We start from the raw sequence: 18,457 nt of genomic DNA, 5'->3' as shown, positions 1-18,457 counted from the left end.
CCAGGTATGTTATGGCAATACACAAACCCACTGTCACTTCTAAAGTACTGCAGAAATGCAATTTCTCTGGTTCGAAAGTTTGATACCTTAGTTCCTTTTTCAGATAGGTTTTTTTTCCTGCAGTCTTCATGCTAGAAGTTCTGAGGCCTTCTTCGATAGTCTAAAATCACGTGGGAGTCCCAAATCAATGTGAGAGGGTAGTGTAATAAAAACCAGCTCTGGGATTTCATCTGAATAAGCCACTGGGGGTATAGCCGATGGTAGATTAGGATACTCTGTTACATTTATTTTTCTTGTTATAGTTTTCACTATTCAAAAGTAACAGTCACTGAAATGATCTCCTGGCTTTCGCCAAACCATAGGTATACCAAATGGCATCCTATCATGTGTTCCCTTTGTCCACATCCATTAACCCTCGACATGCTTTTTGCACGCCTTTGAGCGGCCCAAGACTTATCTTGATCACCCAGTTTAACTACGAATAACTTGAAATATGCCAAATAGGCTTGCTCCACAAATATGTTGATGTTCGTCCTTTGACTTGGAATGGTGAAACTGCCACAGATATAACAAAATGAATCAGAGTTGTTTAGGCACTTACTTATAAGAAACAGCAGAGCCAGACATGACCTGGAAGAAAGGAAATACCTGTGTAAGTATAAAAATAAATTTTGCTTATTCAGTTCATAGAGCAGTGCACAACCTCTGACCACACTGTCTTCCGTGTAAATGAATACCTTATACTAATCCACGCTACAGTAATCGCATTATCATAGCCGGTAGAGAACAAACTTGTCATGATAGAAGAAAACTAATTGCACTTTCAGAATCGGCACACCTATTTTAGTGTGAATTAGCTTAAAAAATGAAGTCAACAAAAAATCTGTTCAATATTGTTCCCCAGAGTATTAAAAAAGCATCAGTCTTTGAAACTGGGGGAGTAGTTTAAGCCTGAGGCCAGGTGACTCCGGTGGACCAGTTTTTGCAATTAGAGGGGCCAAAGTGCCCTGAAACCTGAACTGGAGTCTGAAAATATCTCTGTAGTTAGTGTGTTTGAAACTAATCCCTCACAGTTTTTTCAAAAGGGATCACAGCATATATTGGTAATATCACTAATAAAAGCCTTTAAAGGGAAAAAAAGTAACTTGGCAGTAGAAAAAAAAACATAACAAAATATACTTTCCCCTCAAAACTAAATCTGATGTTCTAGCCTACAAAATAGTATTTTATCTGTATCTTGTTCATATCTCTAATCTTTATTTAAAAAAATGTATGCAGATATCTATACATTATGTTTAATGTCGAGTTTAAAATTCTTTTCAGTGTCTTTCAAATGCCATTTTTAAACTCTGGTCTTCGGTTCTGCAAGGCATGTTAATTGTACTTTCTGCAGCAGACTGGACAAAGCCTTTGTAAGCCTTTTCATTAGTTGATGAGTCATTCTCACAAATTCACCTCTGCTAGGTCAGAATTACAGTCCTGGATTAGAGGACAAAGAAGACTATCCTTTTAGTTTATGGGTCAAGGGAGCTATGATTACAAAGTAAAATGTGCAGTGTGTGTGTGTGTGTGTGTGTGTGTGTATATATATATATATATATATATATATATATATATAATATATATTTTTTTTTTTTTTCACCTTGTGATGTCTGCTTACCATACTTTTAACACAATGTATAAAATTATTGATTTAAAGCTGTTTAATTGGTTAATGTTTGCACAGCTATTTCTTTAGTCAGCAATGCTGTGATCTGCTTTTTAGAGATGAATATGTCACCAGACATAATGAAATCTAATTCGTCTTACTTTTCTGTTCCCTGTGTGAAGTATAAAAGCCAGAAGATGTAAGAACTCAGATCAAAGGCGCGTAAAAACAAGGAAAATAAAACTTTGTTCTGCTTGTGTGAAAGACTGTTGTAACTCTAATATGCTTGGAGCCTTTCTGTAAATAGGAAGTTTAAGAAGTTTCCATGCTAATAAGCATAAGTTTATTGAAGCTTACACTTAGTACCCACTGTAAACAATGCACCCAATGTAGTGGAATGTGTGTCACATGGTGGTCAGAACTTACATTCAATTTCTGAAGCTTCTTCTGTTGCCTTGCTGGCAACCTGTAATGAAATGTTATCATAAAGCCTAACTTCTGAAAATGGATACCACAAATAACTGTGAAAATTCCACCCCTCCCCAAAATGACTAACCCATTATTCCAGTTCACTGCTCTGCTAGCATCAGCATAGTGGGGGTTAGCAAGTTCTCCTTGTATCAATTCAAAAGCATCTCTTTGACCATGAAGAGATCTTGTTACCTTGAATTCAATTTTCCAATCTGGAAATGTCAGCGAAGTATGAGTCACTATTTGAAAACAGCTTATAGGAACACTTAGCTTTGGGTCGGCTTAATTGTTAAAGGTGTGTTTGAAACTTTGTTACATATAGACACATGACTTTTTCACTTATTGTTTGTTCTAATGTAAATGTTTTCAAATCCTCACAGCCATTATTAGGAGTTCAAAAGGTGGTTAAAGTAAACTTTACACAAAGCTTCACATAAAACTGCTAGCCGCACTATAGCACTTTCAGTTTATAGCAATTGGAACCAGAAATAAACTCAAAAAGTTTCATTCCTATGCAGATAATCGAGACAGAGATCCTGCAATTCTGAAGCAGATGGAGTGCCAATAAAGAACAGTCTGGTGTCTAATGAAGAATTAGCTCAAAGTAACAGTGTGTGCTTATTCTCTAATCACTTGTCTGAGACTGTAGGGCATTTCACATATCCAGAACTTTTTAACTCATGAAAATCTATAAGAATGTTGGCAAGTTGCTGGACTCCAAAAGGCAGACAAGTTCTTCACTCCTAATCTTGTGTACAGGTACCCAGTTCAAAACATAAAATTAAATAACCATACATACCATCATAATCAACACCCCTTTCCCCTTCTAGTAGTCTAATTTAGGGTGAAAATATACCAAAATATTCCAGCAGCATTCTTTATGGCCTGCAATGTCATTTTCAATAATGCAGAAGAAAAAAAATACAAAAGCAATACATTTTTTTGTGTCTGGATTCTGTACTCGCTTTAGTCTGGAAGTATCAGTCGGTATGTTATTAACACTTTTCCTAAACTTAATTTCTAAAATACCAGAGAAGACTAAATATTCTGTCAAATTAGTGGATTGGTTGGTCTCCATGGATAAGTGCTCTCTGCCATCCAGCCCATTATCGGTGGACTTTTGATCAACTTTGACCATTTCAACCACTTTCAGAAATGCATTATGCTGTATACATATGGATACTGGGCAATTGAACCTTTAGTTTATATTATAGATTACATCAGCTATTTCGGAAACAACTGAGATGGAAAGGGAACACTATAGGAGGGTTATTTTTGTAGTATGGGGAAGAGAACAATGGTATGATATGTGTTCTTTTTAGTAGTCTATTATGTTTAGATTGCAGAAAGCAGATTGGACACTAAAGGTTTTTTTCATTTTATATTTAGTACAAATTATTACTGTTTCTGTGATGACAGTATCTGATTTTTTTTGTATCATTATTTTTGTATAAAGAAAGCAGTTGCATATGCTGGTATGAAAGTATAAAATGAATGTCATTGACTTAATACATTTTCTTGTTAATTCTGTCTATGCTGGACAGAGATCATCCTATTAAGAGTCTTTGTTTCCTCACATTCAGGAGAATTTTATCTCCATGTAAGGAAGAATGTGAACTGGAGCCGGTGGTATTCTGATTGTGCTTGCGAAAACATTCTTCCTTAGCCTCAGTTGCTCGCTCAGCCTTCTCTATTACTAACACCATCATTATGGCTTTTTAAAGTCTCTGAAAAATTAAAAGCACATTTCACAGGAAAGTAGGGCACATCAGAAGCTGCTGGGCTATGCAGCTCCCTTGTCTTATTCAGTAACATAGATTATTTGTGAAAGGCATTGCTAATTCACACTCCACCTTTCTTTACCTAGAACTAAACATATTAGGACACTCTTCAAAGAGCTTGCCCAAATTTCTATGCTTTATTCACACCTGCTGTAGGGCAATATTTAGTCTGACAAGGAAGGTCAGAAGGAAAGCATTTTGCAGTATGTCAGCAATATCCCCTAATTTGATGCAATAATGCAGAAAAATGGAAATCTAAAATAAGTGTGCTGCATGTGACATGATTCAGAGCACCCCATCCTGTTATCTGTGTCATATGCTACACAGCACTCCCATGTAATTATTTGAAACTGGAACTTTGTGCAAGTTGGATTACAACACTGTGTGGCTGTGCCATTCTGTTAATGATGTAGTGCAGGGTTCTTCCTGAGCAGTTTTTACCATGCGGATCGCTGGGTACATTTTAGTTCTCTTCCAGCTGACTGTCATTTTACAGGCTTTGTGCAGGGAGAGAGCAGTAGGTGAGAGTTGGCAGCCTGACAGCTATGCTTTGAGGATCAGGGAGATTTATACTTTACTGCCCCCTATTCATTCTCTATTGGGCTGCCATAGGGAAATGTACATGTAGTGTTTTCCCTGAGGCAGCACTTCACTGGTGTGAGCGTACGGTAACCTCACTACAACCTCACCGCCAGCCTAAACATAGCCTGATGTTTAGTTTGTGTTGGAGGTTTTTGGATTCAGTTTTAATGCTTAAAACAGTATAGAGGGTGTTAAAAAGCTACACAATTGTAGGGTTTAGTGGACACCTATGTTTCAAACAACTTGGAACACTATATTTGCATGTTGCCTTGCCCACTTTCTGACCATCCAGCTTCTTCCCACCTGGTTGAAAAAAAAATCTGGGAAGAACGCTGTAGTGTATGTGTTAAATATATATGCTTTTTTAAGAATTTAAGAATTAGGTGGATTGTTATATGTGTTTACTTATCAGTGTATATAATAAAGACTGTGTACATTTTTTATTTGCAGCTGTTAATGTAGTAACAGCAACAGTATACACATTGTGTTATTAGGCTAGTTCAAGAATTATGATTTCAGACAAGGTTCACAGGGCAGTCCTGTCATCTCTGTCTTGTCACAGTTTTCTCAAAATCAGGGAGAGAAGACCACAAAACATTAAGGGCAGCCTAAAGAACAATAGTAATTCTCAATGCAGTGACAGACAGGCTGTAAACATCGGGCTGTGATAAAATGCATTCCAAAATAATGTCAGAAAAAAAGTGAATTTTCTATGCTTTTCTCTTATGCTTCTTCTCCATTCCCGTGTGTACAACTCATCTGTCAGTGCAGAGAACTTTTGTTCCCATGAAATTTCTATTGTACTGAAAGTTGTCTTTTCAGGTTTTTTTTTCTTTTGCTTAAAGCTTTGTTTGCAGTATCTCTTTTCTCAGCACTCAATCCTTCAGACCAAAAGTTGGAGATGGTTAGACAGGAGGTATGGCAAAGATCTCTGCAAGAAATACATTTTATTTCATTAATTCTTTCACTGTTGGTCTGTAGTGATATATAGTATTGATTTTTGAACTCTAGAACTTTTATTTGAGCCTAATTACTGTACTGAGCAAGTTTTGCTGGCCTTGCAGAATTGGTAAGATTGAATGAGACAAGGACAATGTGCACTTTTTGTGTTTTTCTGTTTTTAGTAATTAGTATCCAAAATATGTTTGTTCATGATGGCCCCCACTCTACTCTTGTTGATGACTTGTTAAAGTGGACCTAAACTAAAATTTTACCTTTACTCAAAAGGTACAAGACAATCCTTTAATATAAGATAAAAGTTACCTTCTTTTTTGGGGAAGGGGGATATAAAAAAAAAAGGGTGAAGCCCTTCCAATCTGTCTTTATTGCTGCGGCAATACCCACGTCACGCATCCCATGAGGCCCTTAGCTTCTCCTTCTGCCCATGCCTGACATTGGGCATGCACTGAAAGAGCTTTTTCTTCAATGGAGGGAAAAACGCATTAGCAGTGAGATCGGAACTTTCTTTTTCCCATTTGCCACAGGCTATGTCACTCAATCTTGCGCCTGCACTGTGCAAGATCGGGTGATGTAGGCAGAAGCAGGAAGAAGAGGAAAGAAGATGGTGCGGTACAGTGCTTCCTCTGTGTCGGGCCAATAATGGATAACTGGATGGCTTAGGACCCAATCCAGGAAACCTCCGCAGGGATCTTTTTTTTTTTTTTATTTAGTTTTACTAAAGTACTGGTACTGGCAGGAATATACACATAAAATAATATGTTTTTTGTTTTTCTATTAAAATAATATGTCTTCTATTATGTGTTCCTGGGAGAGCTAAACTTTTACCTTTTTCTGAAACTATCCTGAAGACCATCAAAATGAATAGAAATTGTGCTGTTTTGATAATAATCATGGAGGTCTTGCTTTAAGGTTTTGCATTCTTCCTAAATATGTATTACGTGCTATGAATTGTGTGTATTGCCTGGACATAAAAATGATATATCTCAAAGTTTTAGCACACCTAATTACAAACTGTTTATTCATATTTTCATTACTAATGTACTCCTAGTTTCATTAAACATTACACTGGCTGCATTCCTATTTTTTTTTCATTTACAGTGTTAAATATTATGTGTAAAATATATCCTTGACGTAGATAAGAACTAGTTTGGTACCTAAAAAGTACAAAGCTTTAACCTTATAAGGACACTGCTCAGCCACCAGATCTTAGAAACATTCTTCTAATAAATATTCAAGGAATGCTTTTCTGCTTCCTAAAATCTTCTGTATAATACAAGTACATGCTTTTCAATTTAACAATTTGTTCAGCGATCTCACTGCATATGTTATCCTAGAATGAGGGTCTGTATTCTCACTATTTAGCATACTATACAGTCTTATAGGCATACCCCAAGTCTTGAATATCATGTTCAATGTCATGAGGAGCACAACATTTATGTTTTAGATAAAATACAGCAAAACATGCATCAAGCTTGCAGTAAAATGCAAGTTGAAGCTGTGTGAATCAAGCAACTCTATATTTGCTTCACTTCTATCACAAACACATAGGGCCTAATTCAATAAAGGCAATTGTAAAATTATAGATAAAAATAATTTTTTATACGGTTTATTTCTGATTTTCCCTTACTACTCTCTTCTTTGCTTTCTCGGCTTCCATGTTTAGTTTGGTACACACAATACTTTTTCTATTTTATAATTTTTTCTTTTTTTTCTAGTGGTACCAAAAAAGTGTCCTTGGTAGAATAAACAATACCTTTTTTCACTTTGCTTTACTCAATGACATATCGATGTCATGCAGGGACAATTGCTTTTCATTTATTCATTTTTCGGGAGGTGTAAAGAATTTTTTAAAATTAGCTGTAAGCATAGCATCAAATTAGGTAACAAATTAGGCATTCTTTTAGGAATAACCAGTGACTACTTAAAAGGAGCTATATAGATCCAAAAAAAGCAGAACTGAACTTTTTTGTGGGGGAGCTTATGCCAAAACCAGCAAGTATGCACATAATGCTTTCTGATTATGGTACAGACTTACCTGCAGTGAAGACAGGGCCAGGTCCCCACTACTGCTGCATCCCATAAAGCTTCCAACTCCACACTGATCCACTTCAGTCATTGGATGGACACAGATGCAACAGTATCACATTTAGATTTAAGCTAAAAAATTCTAAAGCCCCCACCCAATTAGGTTTAGATCTTTAAAGCAGAGGGTTTGCTCTGTGCAAACTGAGATGGGCAAATGTAAGAAAGGTAACCAGAAATAGGCAAATGGACTTTAATGTGTGGAAAAGTGAGTATGAGCCTCAAAACCAGGACCCTCAAACTGCATGTGACATGTAGAGCACTTGTCAAACAGGCCTGATTTAAAATAGGTTCATTTTGAGCGTCTTTATATAGGTATAAATAATTATAAGTGAATATTACAAAGCACTATATGAAAGGATGTGATGGATAAAGTTTGTTTTGGCAAAATGAAGAAATTCTTGAGCCTGCTGTTAGATTCTCAGCAAAATTCACATCCCCTGTGACCTAACATGTCAGTGATTCAGAAACAGTTATGGGTCACCACTTATTTACAGAACGTGCTCTTCTTCACATTGAGTAAGGAAAGAATTCTACTTTATTGTTCAAAATATAAGCAGCTCTGTGTCTACCACAAGTATAAATGGTTGCTGGGCACTTGTGTATAGGTGGAAGGGTTTTAGAGGATGGTGAAACATATTAATGTGTTAAAAAATCATTAGTGGAAGAGTGTCTTTGATTTACTATAGTCTTGTGTGGTCATTTTCAAGTTGTATTTACTTTGAAGCTTTTTAGGCTGCTGGTAGGGAAGCCTGTCTGTGGTCTCTGTATAAAAAGTTGCAGATTAAATGATGGTAATGGACAGCAATACCATTATACTACAATACGGTCATAAAGCTGTTTACATATTACATGACATCACTCATTATTAGTGTGCTGTTGTTTCTAGTAATATAGCAGCTCTCTGTGTAACAAAGGTCACGAGATGTCAACAAACAGTTACATTGTAATTGGTACTTTCATAGTAGGCATGGTAAATCATGGATAGTCCAAATATTCGTATGCCAATACATTCCTTTTTTTAGTTTCCAGGAAGCCATAAGAAATAGACAAGATCAAGGGAGAATGGGTGACCTCATAATAAACTATGGCACTAGAGCCAGTAATGGCACTCAGTGTGAGCTTCCTATGTTACCTAGAACAATAGATCGGCACAATGGGTATAATATTCCACTAGGATCTAGGATTGGGCAACATTTAACAAAAGGTTATAGCAAATTCTATTGTCTACAAAAGCCTTGCACCCATTTCTTTTTCTCAATAGAAAAATGTAGGCACAAATGAGGAGCACTTTTTACAATATGTTGCCTTAAGTAGCAGAATAGCTGTACATATGGAAGAGCTTTTTTTTTACTGATCAGCTGGAATATAAAATGTCTTTTTTTTCTTTGCGGGTGGTGGGAAGGGGCTTGTTTTTGGACCCAATGATGTCATATTTTTCTGAAAAATATAATTGTAATATTCTGTTAAGTGCTTTGTCCATTTAATGCTTTTAAAACCAACAAATATATTTAAATTTGACAACCAACTTGTGGTGTGCAAGTAAATTAATAGAGTAGTTTGAGGGTCAGATAAGATAGCATGCTCTCTGTAATAGGCCTTAGGAGACTTATCACTCTCCTTGTTACACGCATTAGAAGCGATCCAACAGGATATAAAAGATACCTTTGGTCCAATGTCAAGTCATGTATCTGACTAACACAGATTTGAGGCATGATAGCCAAGGTTCACAAAGCTAAATTAGCTTCTAGACTTCTAATCATGCTCCTAATTACTGTGACTGCTAATTAAATACTGCTTTGGTAGTTTTTTTATTTATTTATTTTTATACGGATGTAAAATTGGACCATTTTCGAATCATGCAAGTTCCAGAGGGATCCTTTGCCATCTTCTCAAGTCTCATCCTGTTTATTAGCCGAAGTTAATCCAACAAAGCATGAGAAAACCCTTTTATATATTCCATTTATGGCCTTATTTGTTGTTTTAAAGTGGAAATTTATCTTCCTATTTATATATATATAGAATTAAATGATTCATTCAATTATAAATTCAGACGTTTTCTGGGACATTCCTAAATATTAAGGATTGGGCAGTAAAAATAACTTATTAGTTTGAATGAATCCTTTTTTTTTACTTTGAAACCTAGATTCAGTTTTTATTTTCTGTAAATCCTTGGGATTATTAGTAATAGAGGCCGGATGTTTGATCATCCAGCATGGCAGATCGCTAAATGAGTTTGGAAGAGAGTTATACTGACACTCGAGTTTCACTCAAGCTGATAAAGAATGATTCTCAGGGGATGAAAATCCTACATAGAGGGCCTCAAAATGTCCTGTTTACCTAAAGTGATTGGTGTTTGCATGTGCTTTAAATAGACAACAGGCTCCAAGATGTGTCTACACGTGTTCTTTATCTACAGACCCTTGGAGGACCCTAATCTTGGGATACTCTTTCTATTTAGATTTTGATTAGCTCCTGTGGCGGAGACTTGGCACATTTATTCAATGCTCACTTTTTGAGACTGTCTATCATAATTATGGGACAGTAGGGAAATACATGAGTGGGCTTTGAGATCCTGCTTCTCTTAATACATTATTTGTGGTAAAAACTTCACACCTTTTGCTTGCTGGTACATTTAATTAAACTTTTTTTGTATTTACACAGAGCCCTGAAGAGGATGAGGATGATGAGGCTGGACAGAAAGAACGCAAGAGGGAAGATACAGTTACCCAACAAAATACAGCACAGAATGAATCCTCTATAGAACCAACCGAATGGCAGACGGTGAGAAAGTGTATTTTTATTAGGTACTTTATAGCTTTAAGGTGGTGTCCTGCAGTTATAGTAGAATCTTCATAATGTGGAATAAACAAATGAATAAACAAGCCTTTTTTGCGATGGAATTATACCTCAAATATATTTTAGTGGAGCAGAGGCACAAACTGGTGCCTGAATAATGCCGAGCTTACTTTTTTTAAATAACATTTCCTAGCATCCTAAACAGTGAATCAAAGAGTTCAGTACAAATGTTTTTCATTTAACACATTTTAAGCAATAAGAATATAGCCATACTTCCTTAAGTGTTTTGACCACTGGCTGTGATTACTACAATCTGGCAACTTCTATTTCTAAAATGTGCTGATCATCTATCTTGTATACATGTTTGACATGCTGATCCCCCCAACATAATTACATTGATAAACTATTATTAAATTATTAATATACAGTATTTTTATAGCACCGACATATTACGCAGCACTTTTCAAAGTCCATTGTCATGTCATTCAAAGGGGCTCACAATCTAATGTCCCTACCATAGTCATATGTCTTTAATACAGTCTAAGGTCAATTTAGGAGAAGCCAATTAACCTAACTGCATGTTTTGGAATGCATATTACTATTGTCCCTAATAAAAGTTGGCATTTTCCTTTTTTAATTACTCTAGAAAAACACCTTGGAATATTGTATTTAAAATAATTCATACCAATCATTGCTATTACCAAGCTGTGTATAGTGTTCAGCACATTATTCAACCCCTACTAGGTTTCAGTATCAGGTTTCACAGTCAAAACTCTATTAAAGTGCAATAAATTTCAACGGATAGTTTTTTGTACAAATTTAGTATTTGTACAAAAATAAGAAATGTATTCTGAAGGCCACACTGTTTTCATTGGAGTCTTAACTAGAACATCTGGCTTTGATGTTAAGACAATTGATCATATTCAGTTTCTTCCCAGTTGGTAGCCTAAACTGCAAATCTCTTCTCAGGTTCCACTGCTTATTTTTATGATTGTTATGAAATGACAGGGAAGTTTATCACTGATAAATCATAAAAATTTTACTGCTAAATAAAATGCAGTTATCACTGCCAGTTGTTTTACGTAGATATTGTATTAGATTTTATTGTGCCAACTGTGTGCCTAACCGCCCTGCTTGGACAGTCACCAAATTAAAGGACCTAGGAACATTTCAATAGGGTATAATATGGGCCTAGGACTCCTAGGAGGGTGTGTAAAGGACAGACTGGGCTCACAGCAGTTAGTGGACCTCTGGAGTTCAAATTTTACTAGAGTTAGTGTTATTATTTAAAGGTTATGTAAATGTCGACAGTATTGCCTGGTCAAGCTGATTTAGATTCAGAGATGTTTTTAACTGAAGGAATGGCATGCCAGGAATGCAGGGATCTGATTTTGTACATGCTCTCTGGTTAGTAAACAGAATACTTACATGCTGCCTTCCTCCCAAAAGCCTTGTACTCCTAGCATTCTGCCAAAAATGTAGACAAATTTAACTGTATACCAAATGTCCGCATTAGCCCATATTTCCTGTGTAAATTATTGAAACGTGTGGGGAAAATGTCATAAAGCTAAAAGTATAGATATACAATCATGTCCTGGAGCCTGCAGTAATCAACATATTAGCCTTTTATATCAACAGAGCTTGGGCAGGATGTGTTTCTGGTAATATGACCAGGAGTTCATGCAGCATTACACTGTAAACAATGCATGCTTTAAAATGACACATCTAAGGGAACAGTTTAAAATATATACAGTAAAAGTGGATTCCAGCTGAATGACTATAACAGAGCATGCAGTAAGGAATGTAATTTGTGATGAAAAATGTACTTATTACAGAAAGTCATTACCAACCCAGACTTTTCATTGCTTTTAATGCTTTGTAGGGATAGTTTTAGTAATATGTGTGTACTGTGTTGCAAGAGCAGCCAATCAGGTTCTACCTTTCAATCTGTTATTTGTTTCATATATATACACTAGAAGAAAAAAAGTTTTTTGCTGTGTAACCCAGCAGTTATTTTCTGTTGGTAAACAGAAAAATGTAGGGTTGCTATGAGCTTTTGAAGGCCTATTACATAAAAATGTTTGCTAAAGAAAATGCAAAGATATTCCAGCATTGCTATATGTTGCTAATAGTTTGCAGACTCTTTTCTTAATAAAATAACAATGAGCTGCACAAGTGTAACTGCTCTTGGATCAGGCAGGTTTATTTCTTTTTCCCAATTCCTGAAGGAACGTTACCTGTCCTTTCTGCAACAAAGTACCTGCCTGGTCACATTGTTTTTTAATTTTTGAACTTTAGTTCCATTTTAAAACTGCAGAAACTACAAAAAACAACAAAACACTTTTTGTAATGAATGATCAAAATTAAATTGCTCTGTATGAACCTCAGATTTCATGATTGCTGAGCTGGAATTGACTCTAGTCTAAAAATATAAAATAAATAAATAATCACTAGGTTTGTATTATTTAATTACAATTTGAATCATGCTTTAGATGTATTGCAGAATTTCTATTCTATGGAATGGTTTTGTACCCAGTCATATAGACGTGTATGATACATCATGAGGTGATCTATGGAGAAAATTCTTCTTTTTTAAATGACCCATATCTGATGTGCTGCTTAAAATTATGGTGGTGAAACGGATATGATTCAGCAAGGCACTTCAATATGTATTATATTTAGTGCTACTTTTCCTATGGTTATTGGATGAACCATCTCATATTTTCTTCTGTATATGCTGATACTAACATATTTGGGGTTTTGGCTATAAAAATAACTCGTCAGCTCTTCTTTAAACCCACATAAATTGAATCCCAACTCCTAATGCACTGCCATGGAAATTGTTTCCAATAGCTGTTTTATATAATCATTCTATGATTATATAAATCTAAGCTATAAATTTATAAATGTAAACTATATACTCAAAGTTTTGCAAGTTTATGGCTCACAATTTATTTCTGTTTATCCTGTCTAGGAATCTGTAAGGAACGTGCCAAACAGATATAAGAGGTAAGACTGTCTACAGTGAAGATTTACCTTAAAATGAGATCTCCGATAAAACCTTTTCCTATTCTTTTTGATATACCTGTGAAAATTTAGGACCTCCATGAGATTTTTTTGCTGTCATTGTCTCTACCAATGATTTAATTCACCTCCTATCTAGTGCAAGTGAACACCTAGACTGGAACCAACAGGAAACCAGTTAGTGCAAACCCAGCAGATTTTAATATTGTCCTGAGTCTCTGTTGGGGGTATTTTTATTTACCTTTAGGACATGGTTTTCTGAATTTCATACGTTTGATATGCTTTAAAAAACGTTACACACAGATTAGCAGATTTCTATTAGGTTAAAATGAGTAGTTTGGGTGTAGTTTGTTAGACAGTATATTTTGACTATTTCTGGAGTAACAGTAACAATTTTAAACAAAAAGAAACATTTAAGAAAGAGCAATGAGCTATAAGGAATACATTTAAATATTTTGTACCATCACATAGAATCTTTAGCGGTCCTCAATGGTTTCTCCTAATTTGAATCTCTAACGGAGGTAAAAGGCACCTTCTGTGTTTTATTTGTAACCTGGAAGTATGTTTTGAGGCCACTGTCTATATTCATTTTTTTTTTTTTAAATAGAATGAAGTTCCGCTAAGGCCAAGTTAGGAGAAATTTTGTGTTAGGCTCTAGAAATGTTTTTCTGAAGTGATTACACTGCCAATACAGAGGTTGTAAAATTGACCTTTTACATTTTTGTATGTGATCAGTTCTGTTCGGTATATTGTAAAGGGAAGATGAGAATCGTTCAGTAAACTGGAACAGAACAAATTGTATTTGATTGTATTACTTAATTCGGAGCCTGTCGTGGATAGCCCAGCATCAGTGTACCCTATGAAATGAAGCATGTAATAGCACAGATTGAATTTTTTCCAATACTGTCTATGTATTGTATTGTGAGAGACTTTCTTGCTCCTGTGAAATTAGGTTGAAAGGCAAGCCTTTTTAATTCATGAAGAATTTTTACTTTTGTTTTTTCTTTTGTGGAGAGCTAAAAAGAGACTTTATAGCCTGTTGCAGAATGGTATAACAATAACTGATGTAATTCACATCTTTACAAGCCTTTGTTCCTAAAATTTCTTCTAGTTAATTATGTTTGATTCATTAAATGGCCATATACCTTTGCCTTGGATGGGTACAGTTTTAATTACTAATATTTAAATAATATAAATACAATTCATTTAAGCCACATGTTATCACTTTCAGTAAATATTCATGCATACAATATAATTTGAAACTTACCTGCTTCTAAAACGGATTGAGCATTCTATAGCCAATACCAATACCCAATACCAGTAGCCAGATAGCCAATGCCAGTTGTTGAGTACAGCAGCGACTAGTGTTAGAAGTGTTAATCCAAACAAAGCATGTTTCATTATGATAGAGTGGGAAGGAGTTAAGTTTTAATGCTCATCATTGAAGAGATTAAGCACTTTTATCTTTGTGTCCATCGTTACCAAGACAGGAACATGAGGGGGAGTTCAAAATGTATCCACTGACTCCACAACTGGAGGTTTAGGGAATAATTAAAATATTGAGGAGGACTACTCTGGTACTTATCTAACTCCACTCTCTATTCAGAGATTTCCAGTTAAAGTTGTATCTCCAGGGCAGGAAGTAAAGGAAAATATCCCCAATGAAGTATTGTAAACAAAAGTTATAACCCAAAACCTAAAATAGTGGCTTTAAATATATTTTATAAGTTTAGAACCAGTTTACATCTCTTAACTCAGAGCATGCCATACTTTATAAGCCTTGAAGCAAGAAAGTTCTTTAACCAAGGTGGTTTAAGAAACAGGTTTACCTGAAATACTCGCCTTTATTCCGGAATTGTTATTTGAAGTAATTCTTTTTTGCTACTAAATGTCACAAGACCTCTGGGTTACCGTAAATGATGGCCAGCATTATTCATACCACTTTATCTTCCCTTTCATTACCTTGTAATCACTCATCTTGGACTTAAAGTATTACTGTACAAATAATGCTCCCATGTCATTACATCAGCGAATCCTGCTCTAGAACTACAGAGTAATATATTTTGAGAATACATAAATAATGTGGCCTTGAGTATGATGGTAGCCTGAATAGTTTGCATAGCGAGAAAAGAATTACCTTTAGGAGTAACCCATTATGTAGGGCAGCCTAATTCATATTTTGGATGACATGTGTACATTTTCTAACTGATGTGTCTAGTTTATCAATTTCATTTTAAATTCGTTACATTCTTGAGAGTTATATGAAATGGATTGAATATATATGTTCAATATGTATTTGGGCATGTAGCTGGACAAAATCAGCACCATGGACAGTGTTTGACATGCTGGACAGGTGTCTTCAAAGGTGGTTCTGTTGTGGTTCTACAACTAAATTAGCAGTGACTAATGAAAACAATATTGAAAGCCTTTTTGATTGATGGCATCAGAGAACTGTGGGAGCATGGAATAAGCTGACTAAGCTGAATGCTTTTTAATAGTACCCTAGGTAAGAAAGAGTAATAAAACCTGCCAGTGCAGGTTGAGTCCTGCTGCAAAGATATATTATTTTTAGTTTATTTTTTTTAATTTTGTTATTAAATTCTTAATTACAAAGTGCAAACCTGTAGTGCTGGGTTCCTCTCTTACATTTTGGATATTGCTGCTAAACCCGAAACTCAGCATAGAAATCCCACCAATATGGGCCCACCAAGATATAAAAAGAGAACAACAGTCAGTTTAGGTATCCAGGATCAACCATGAACTAAACAAAAACAATATATGGTGGTTTGGCTATTTCATTATTTAATACAATGTTTTAAGACTAGTATAGAAGGAAACATTTACCTGTGGTATGATTTTAGTGTTTTTATGGCGTATGTATTTATATTTAGATGGTTGTTACAAATACTACCACCAATCTGTAATAAAATGTGAACAAAATGTGTTTGAATAATTATATTGCTGGTTGAAACATTGTGTTTCCTTTGTTTGTTCAGATTCATTCCCTTCATTCTGATTTTCATTTTCTTTTAACAAAACCTGTATTCACTTACAAAAACTGTACTTTCCGGTAAATAATTGTTCTTTTATGTAATTTCTTTGTACATTTTATTATAATTCTCCCAGAGAAGACCAATGCTAAATATGGTAAAAGACAGTTTCCTAAATTCCAGTTATGTTAATGTGTCTGTAAGCCACACGTTTAACACAGTGCAATAGTATTTATATACACAACTGTCTGCCAAGCTCTGTTTTTGATTATAAAGCATCTAGCGTGCACTTATTTTTTGACTGAAAAGTTCCCAGGGCTTTTCTTAATACATATGAAAATGATAGCATAAAACTGCCGTCTAACAAATATCCTCCAGTCAGGATCAAGGCCAGAGTGGACTTTTGGGAGTATTCAATAAAAAGTGGTAAAATCTGTTAGGATGTAACTTAAAACAAGCTTGGAGTAGTAGATATCATATGGTACCAGGTCATTTCATATGGTTATATGGGATAATATTAATATACCATGTGTGTGTGTGTATATATATATATATATATATATATACATTTGTTAATTATGGTGGCTCTGGTACAAACTTTGTTTATTGGCTCGTTTTTTATATTTATAGCTTTCTTTCAGTATTACCCCAATCCATTCCAAAATCGATCCAATCCATTTTAAGCAAAACCTAACACTCCCTTACAATCTTCAGCCCTAAAATGTATCTATACACCAAACAGTTCGTTTTAGTGGAGAAGGGCTCTACTGGATATATTTTTTTGGTTTCCTGTCTGTTAAATTCTCTTTCATTATTACCTTTCTCAACAATCATTGCATATATGCTGACAGCTTTATCATGCCAAATATTTAAAGCTGAATGGGAGGAAGTTGTAGGCCGCAGGTAGCCGCTGTACTGTGACCCACATTTTGGGTAACTGGGGAGAACACTGGATGGGTTTACAGCACATCTCCACTGCTATGACCTACAACTGGTGTTAATGTAAACGAATATGGTATAAGGTTTTGTAAAGCACATCATTCAATACTAGTCAGGCCCCTTAAGGTAAATGCACACCTTCAATCAACTGTAATAAATGTATTGTACCCTCAGTTTAGGATGGTAAAATGAGTACATGAGGTCTCTAGTCTGCATCCACCAGTTTAAAGTAAGCACCGACACTAGGTATTATATAATACTATTTACATAATAATTACCACTCTATGGGTTCTGGGTATATAGCGTCTTGCAACAACAAGTTCATTAGGGGTAAGTTATAACCCCCCAACTGCGCCTTCTAGGCACTTTTGCACCACTGGAGGGTAAAACATGTATACATTGATTGATAACAATGTAATACCAGAATTTTTTGAATGTTCATGAATAGGTAAATCATATAAAACCTCACCATTCTGAGGAAGAAAATCAGAATTTTTTAAGCATGTGGAAATTACAGTCTATCCTAAATCATCCACCAATACGGACCCTTAATTTTAATTACCATAACTGAATATTTGAATTTCTATTGTATATGTGTAAACAAAGTTAACAATGACCCCTACTTGTTCCAAGGGCAGAGGCATTTTGTGAGATAAATGAGCAATAAAAGGTCTGGCTCTCTTACATCCATAAAGTATGTCCTATAAATCATCACTGCTGTGAACACTTGCCCTGGAGGCTTTTAACAAAACAGATAAGGGGATTTGAAACACAAATAATTCATATTTCTTACTGTTCTAGAACAGTTCTGTTACTGGCCAACATCATATACAATGCCAAGAACTACACATGAAAAAATATTCTTTGACTGCCTTGCATTATCTAAATACCAAATTTGATAAAACTTGTAAAAACATACAAATACACTGATAATGGTTTTAGACCATGTACAGTTCCCACTAGTCTGTCATGTATAGTAATTGACTAGCATGCAAGCTGATTCCCCCGGCTGTTTCCTTTTTTGGATTGTGTGAAGGGCTAATGGTAAAGCGGAAATAAAGTTATTGATGTGGGCAAGTTTTTGCCATTATCAGTGATTGTGGCACACCTACATTGTTTCCACTTTCAAGATCTATTTTTGGCAGTGGGTGGCACATGCAAGGTGCAGTGTAAGCAAACAA

General features: G+C 35.3%; 1 protein-coding gene across 3 annotated transcripts in view; it reads left to right on the top strand.

Annotated features, from left to right (window-relative positions):
• PAWR (pro-apoptotic WT1 regulator) overlaps nucleotides 1-18,457 on the top strand; it is a 61,637-nt gene that overhangs the window by 31,661 nt on the left and 11,519 nt on the right. For all 3 annotated transcript variants that reach the window (XM_072401416.1, XM_072401417.1, XM_072401418.1), the window contains 2 exons: nucleotides 10,189-10,308; nucleotides 13,298-13,332. In XM_072401416.1, coding sequence (XP_072257517.1) covers nucleotides 10,189-10,308; nucleotides 13,298-13,332 — 155 coding nt within the window. The remainder of the gene's footprint in view (nucleotides 1-10,188; nucleotides 10,309-13,297; nucleotides 13,333-18,457) is intronic.

This window comes from Pyxicephalus adspersus, chromosome 2 (assembly GCF_032062135.1).
Source record: "Pyxicephalus adspersus chromosome 2, UCB_Pads_2.0, whole genome shotgun sequence".
Taxonomy (NCBI): domain Eukaryota; kingdom Metazoa; phylum Chordata; class Amphibia; order Anura; family Pyxicephalidae; genus Pyxicephalus; species Pyxicephalus adspersus.
This window is presented reverse-complemented; position numbering and strand designations above follow the sequence as displayed.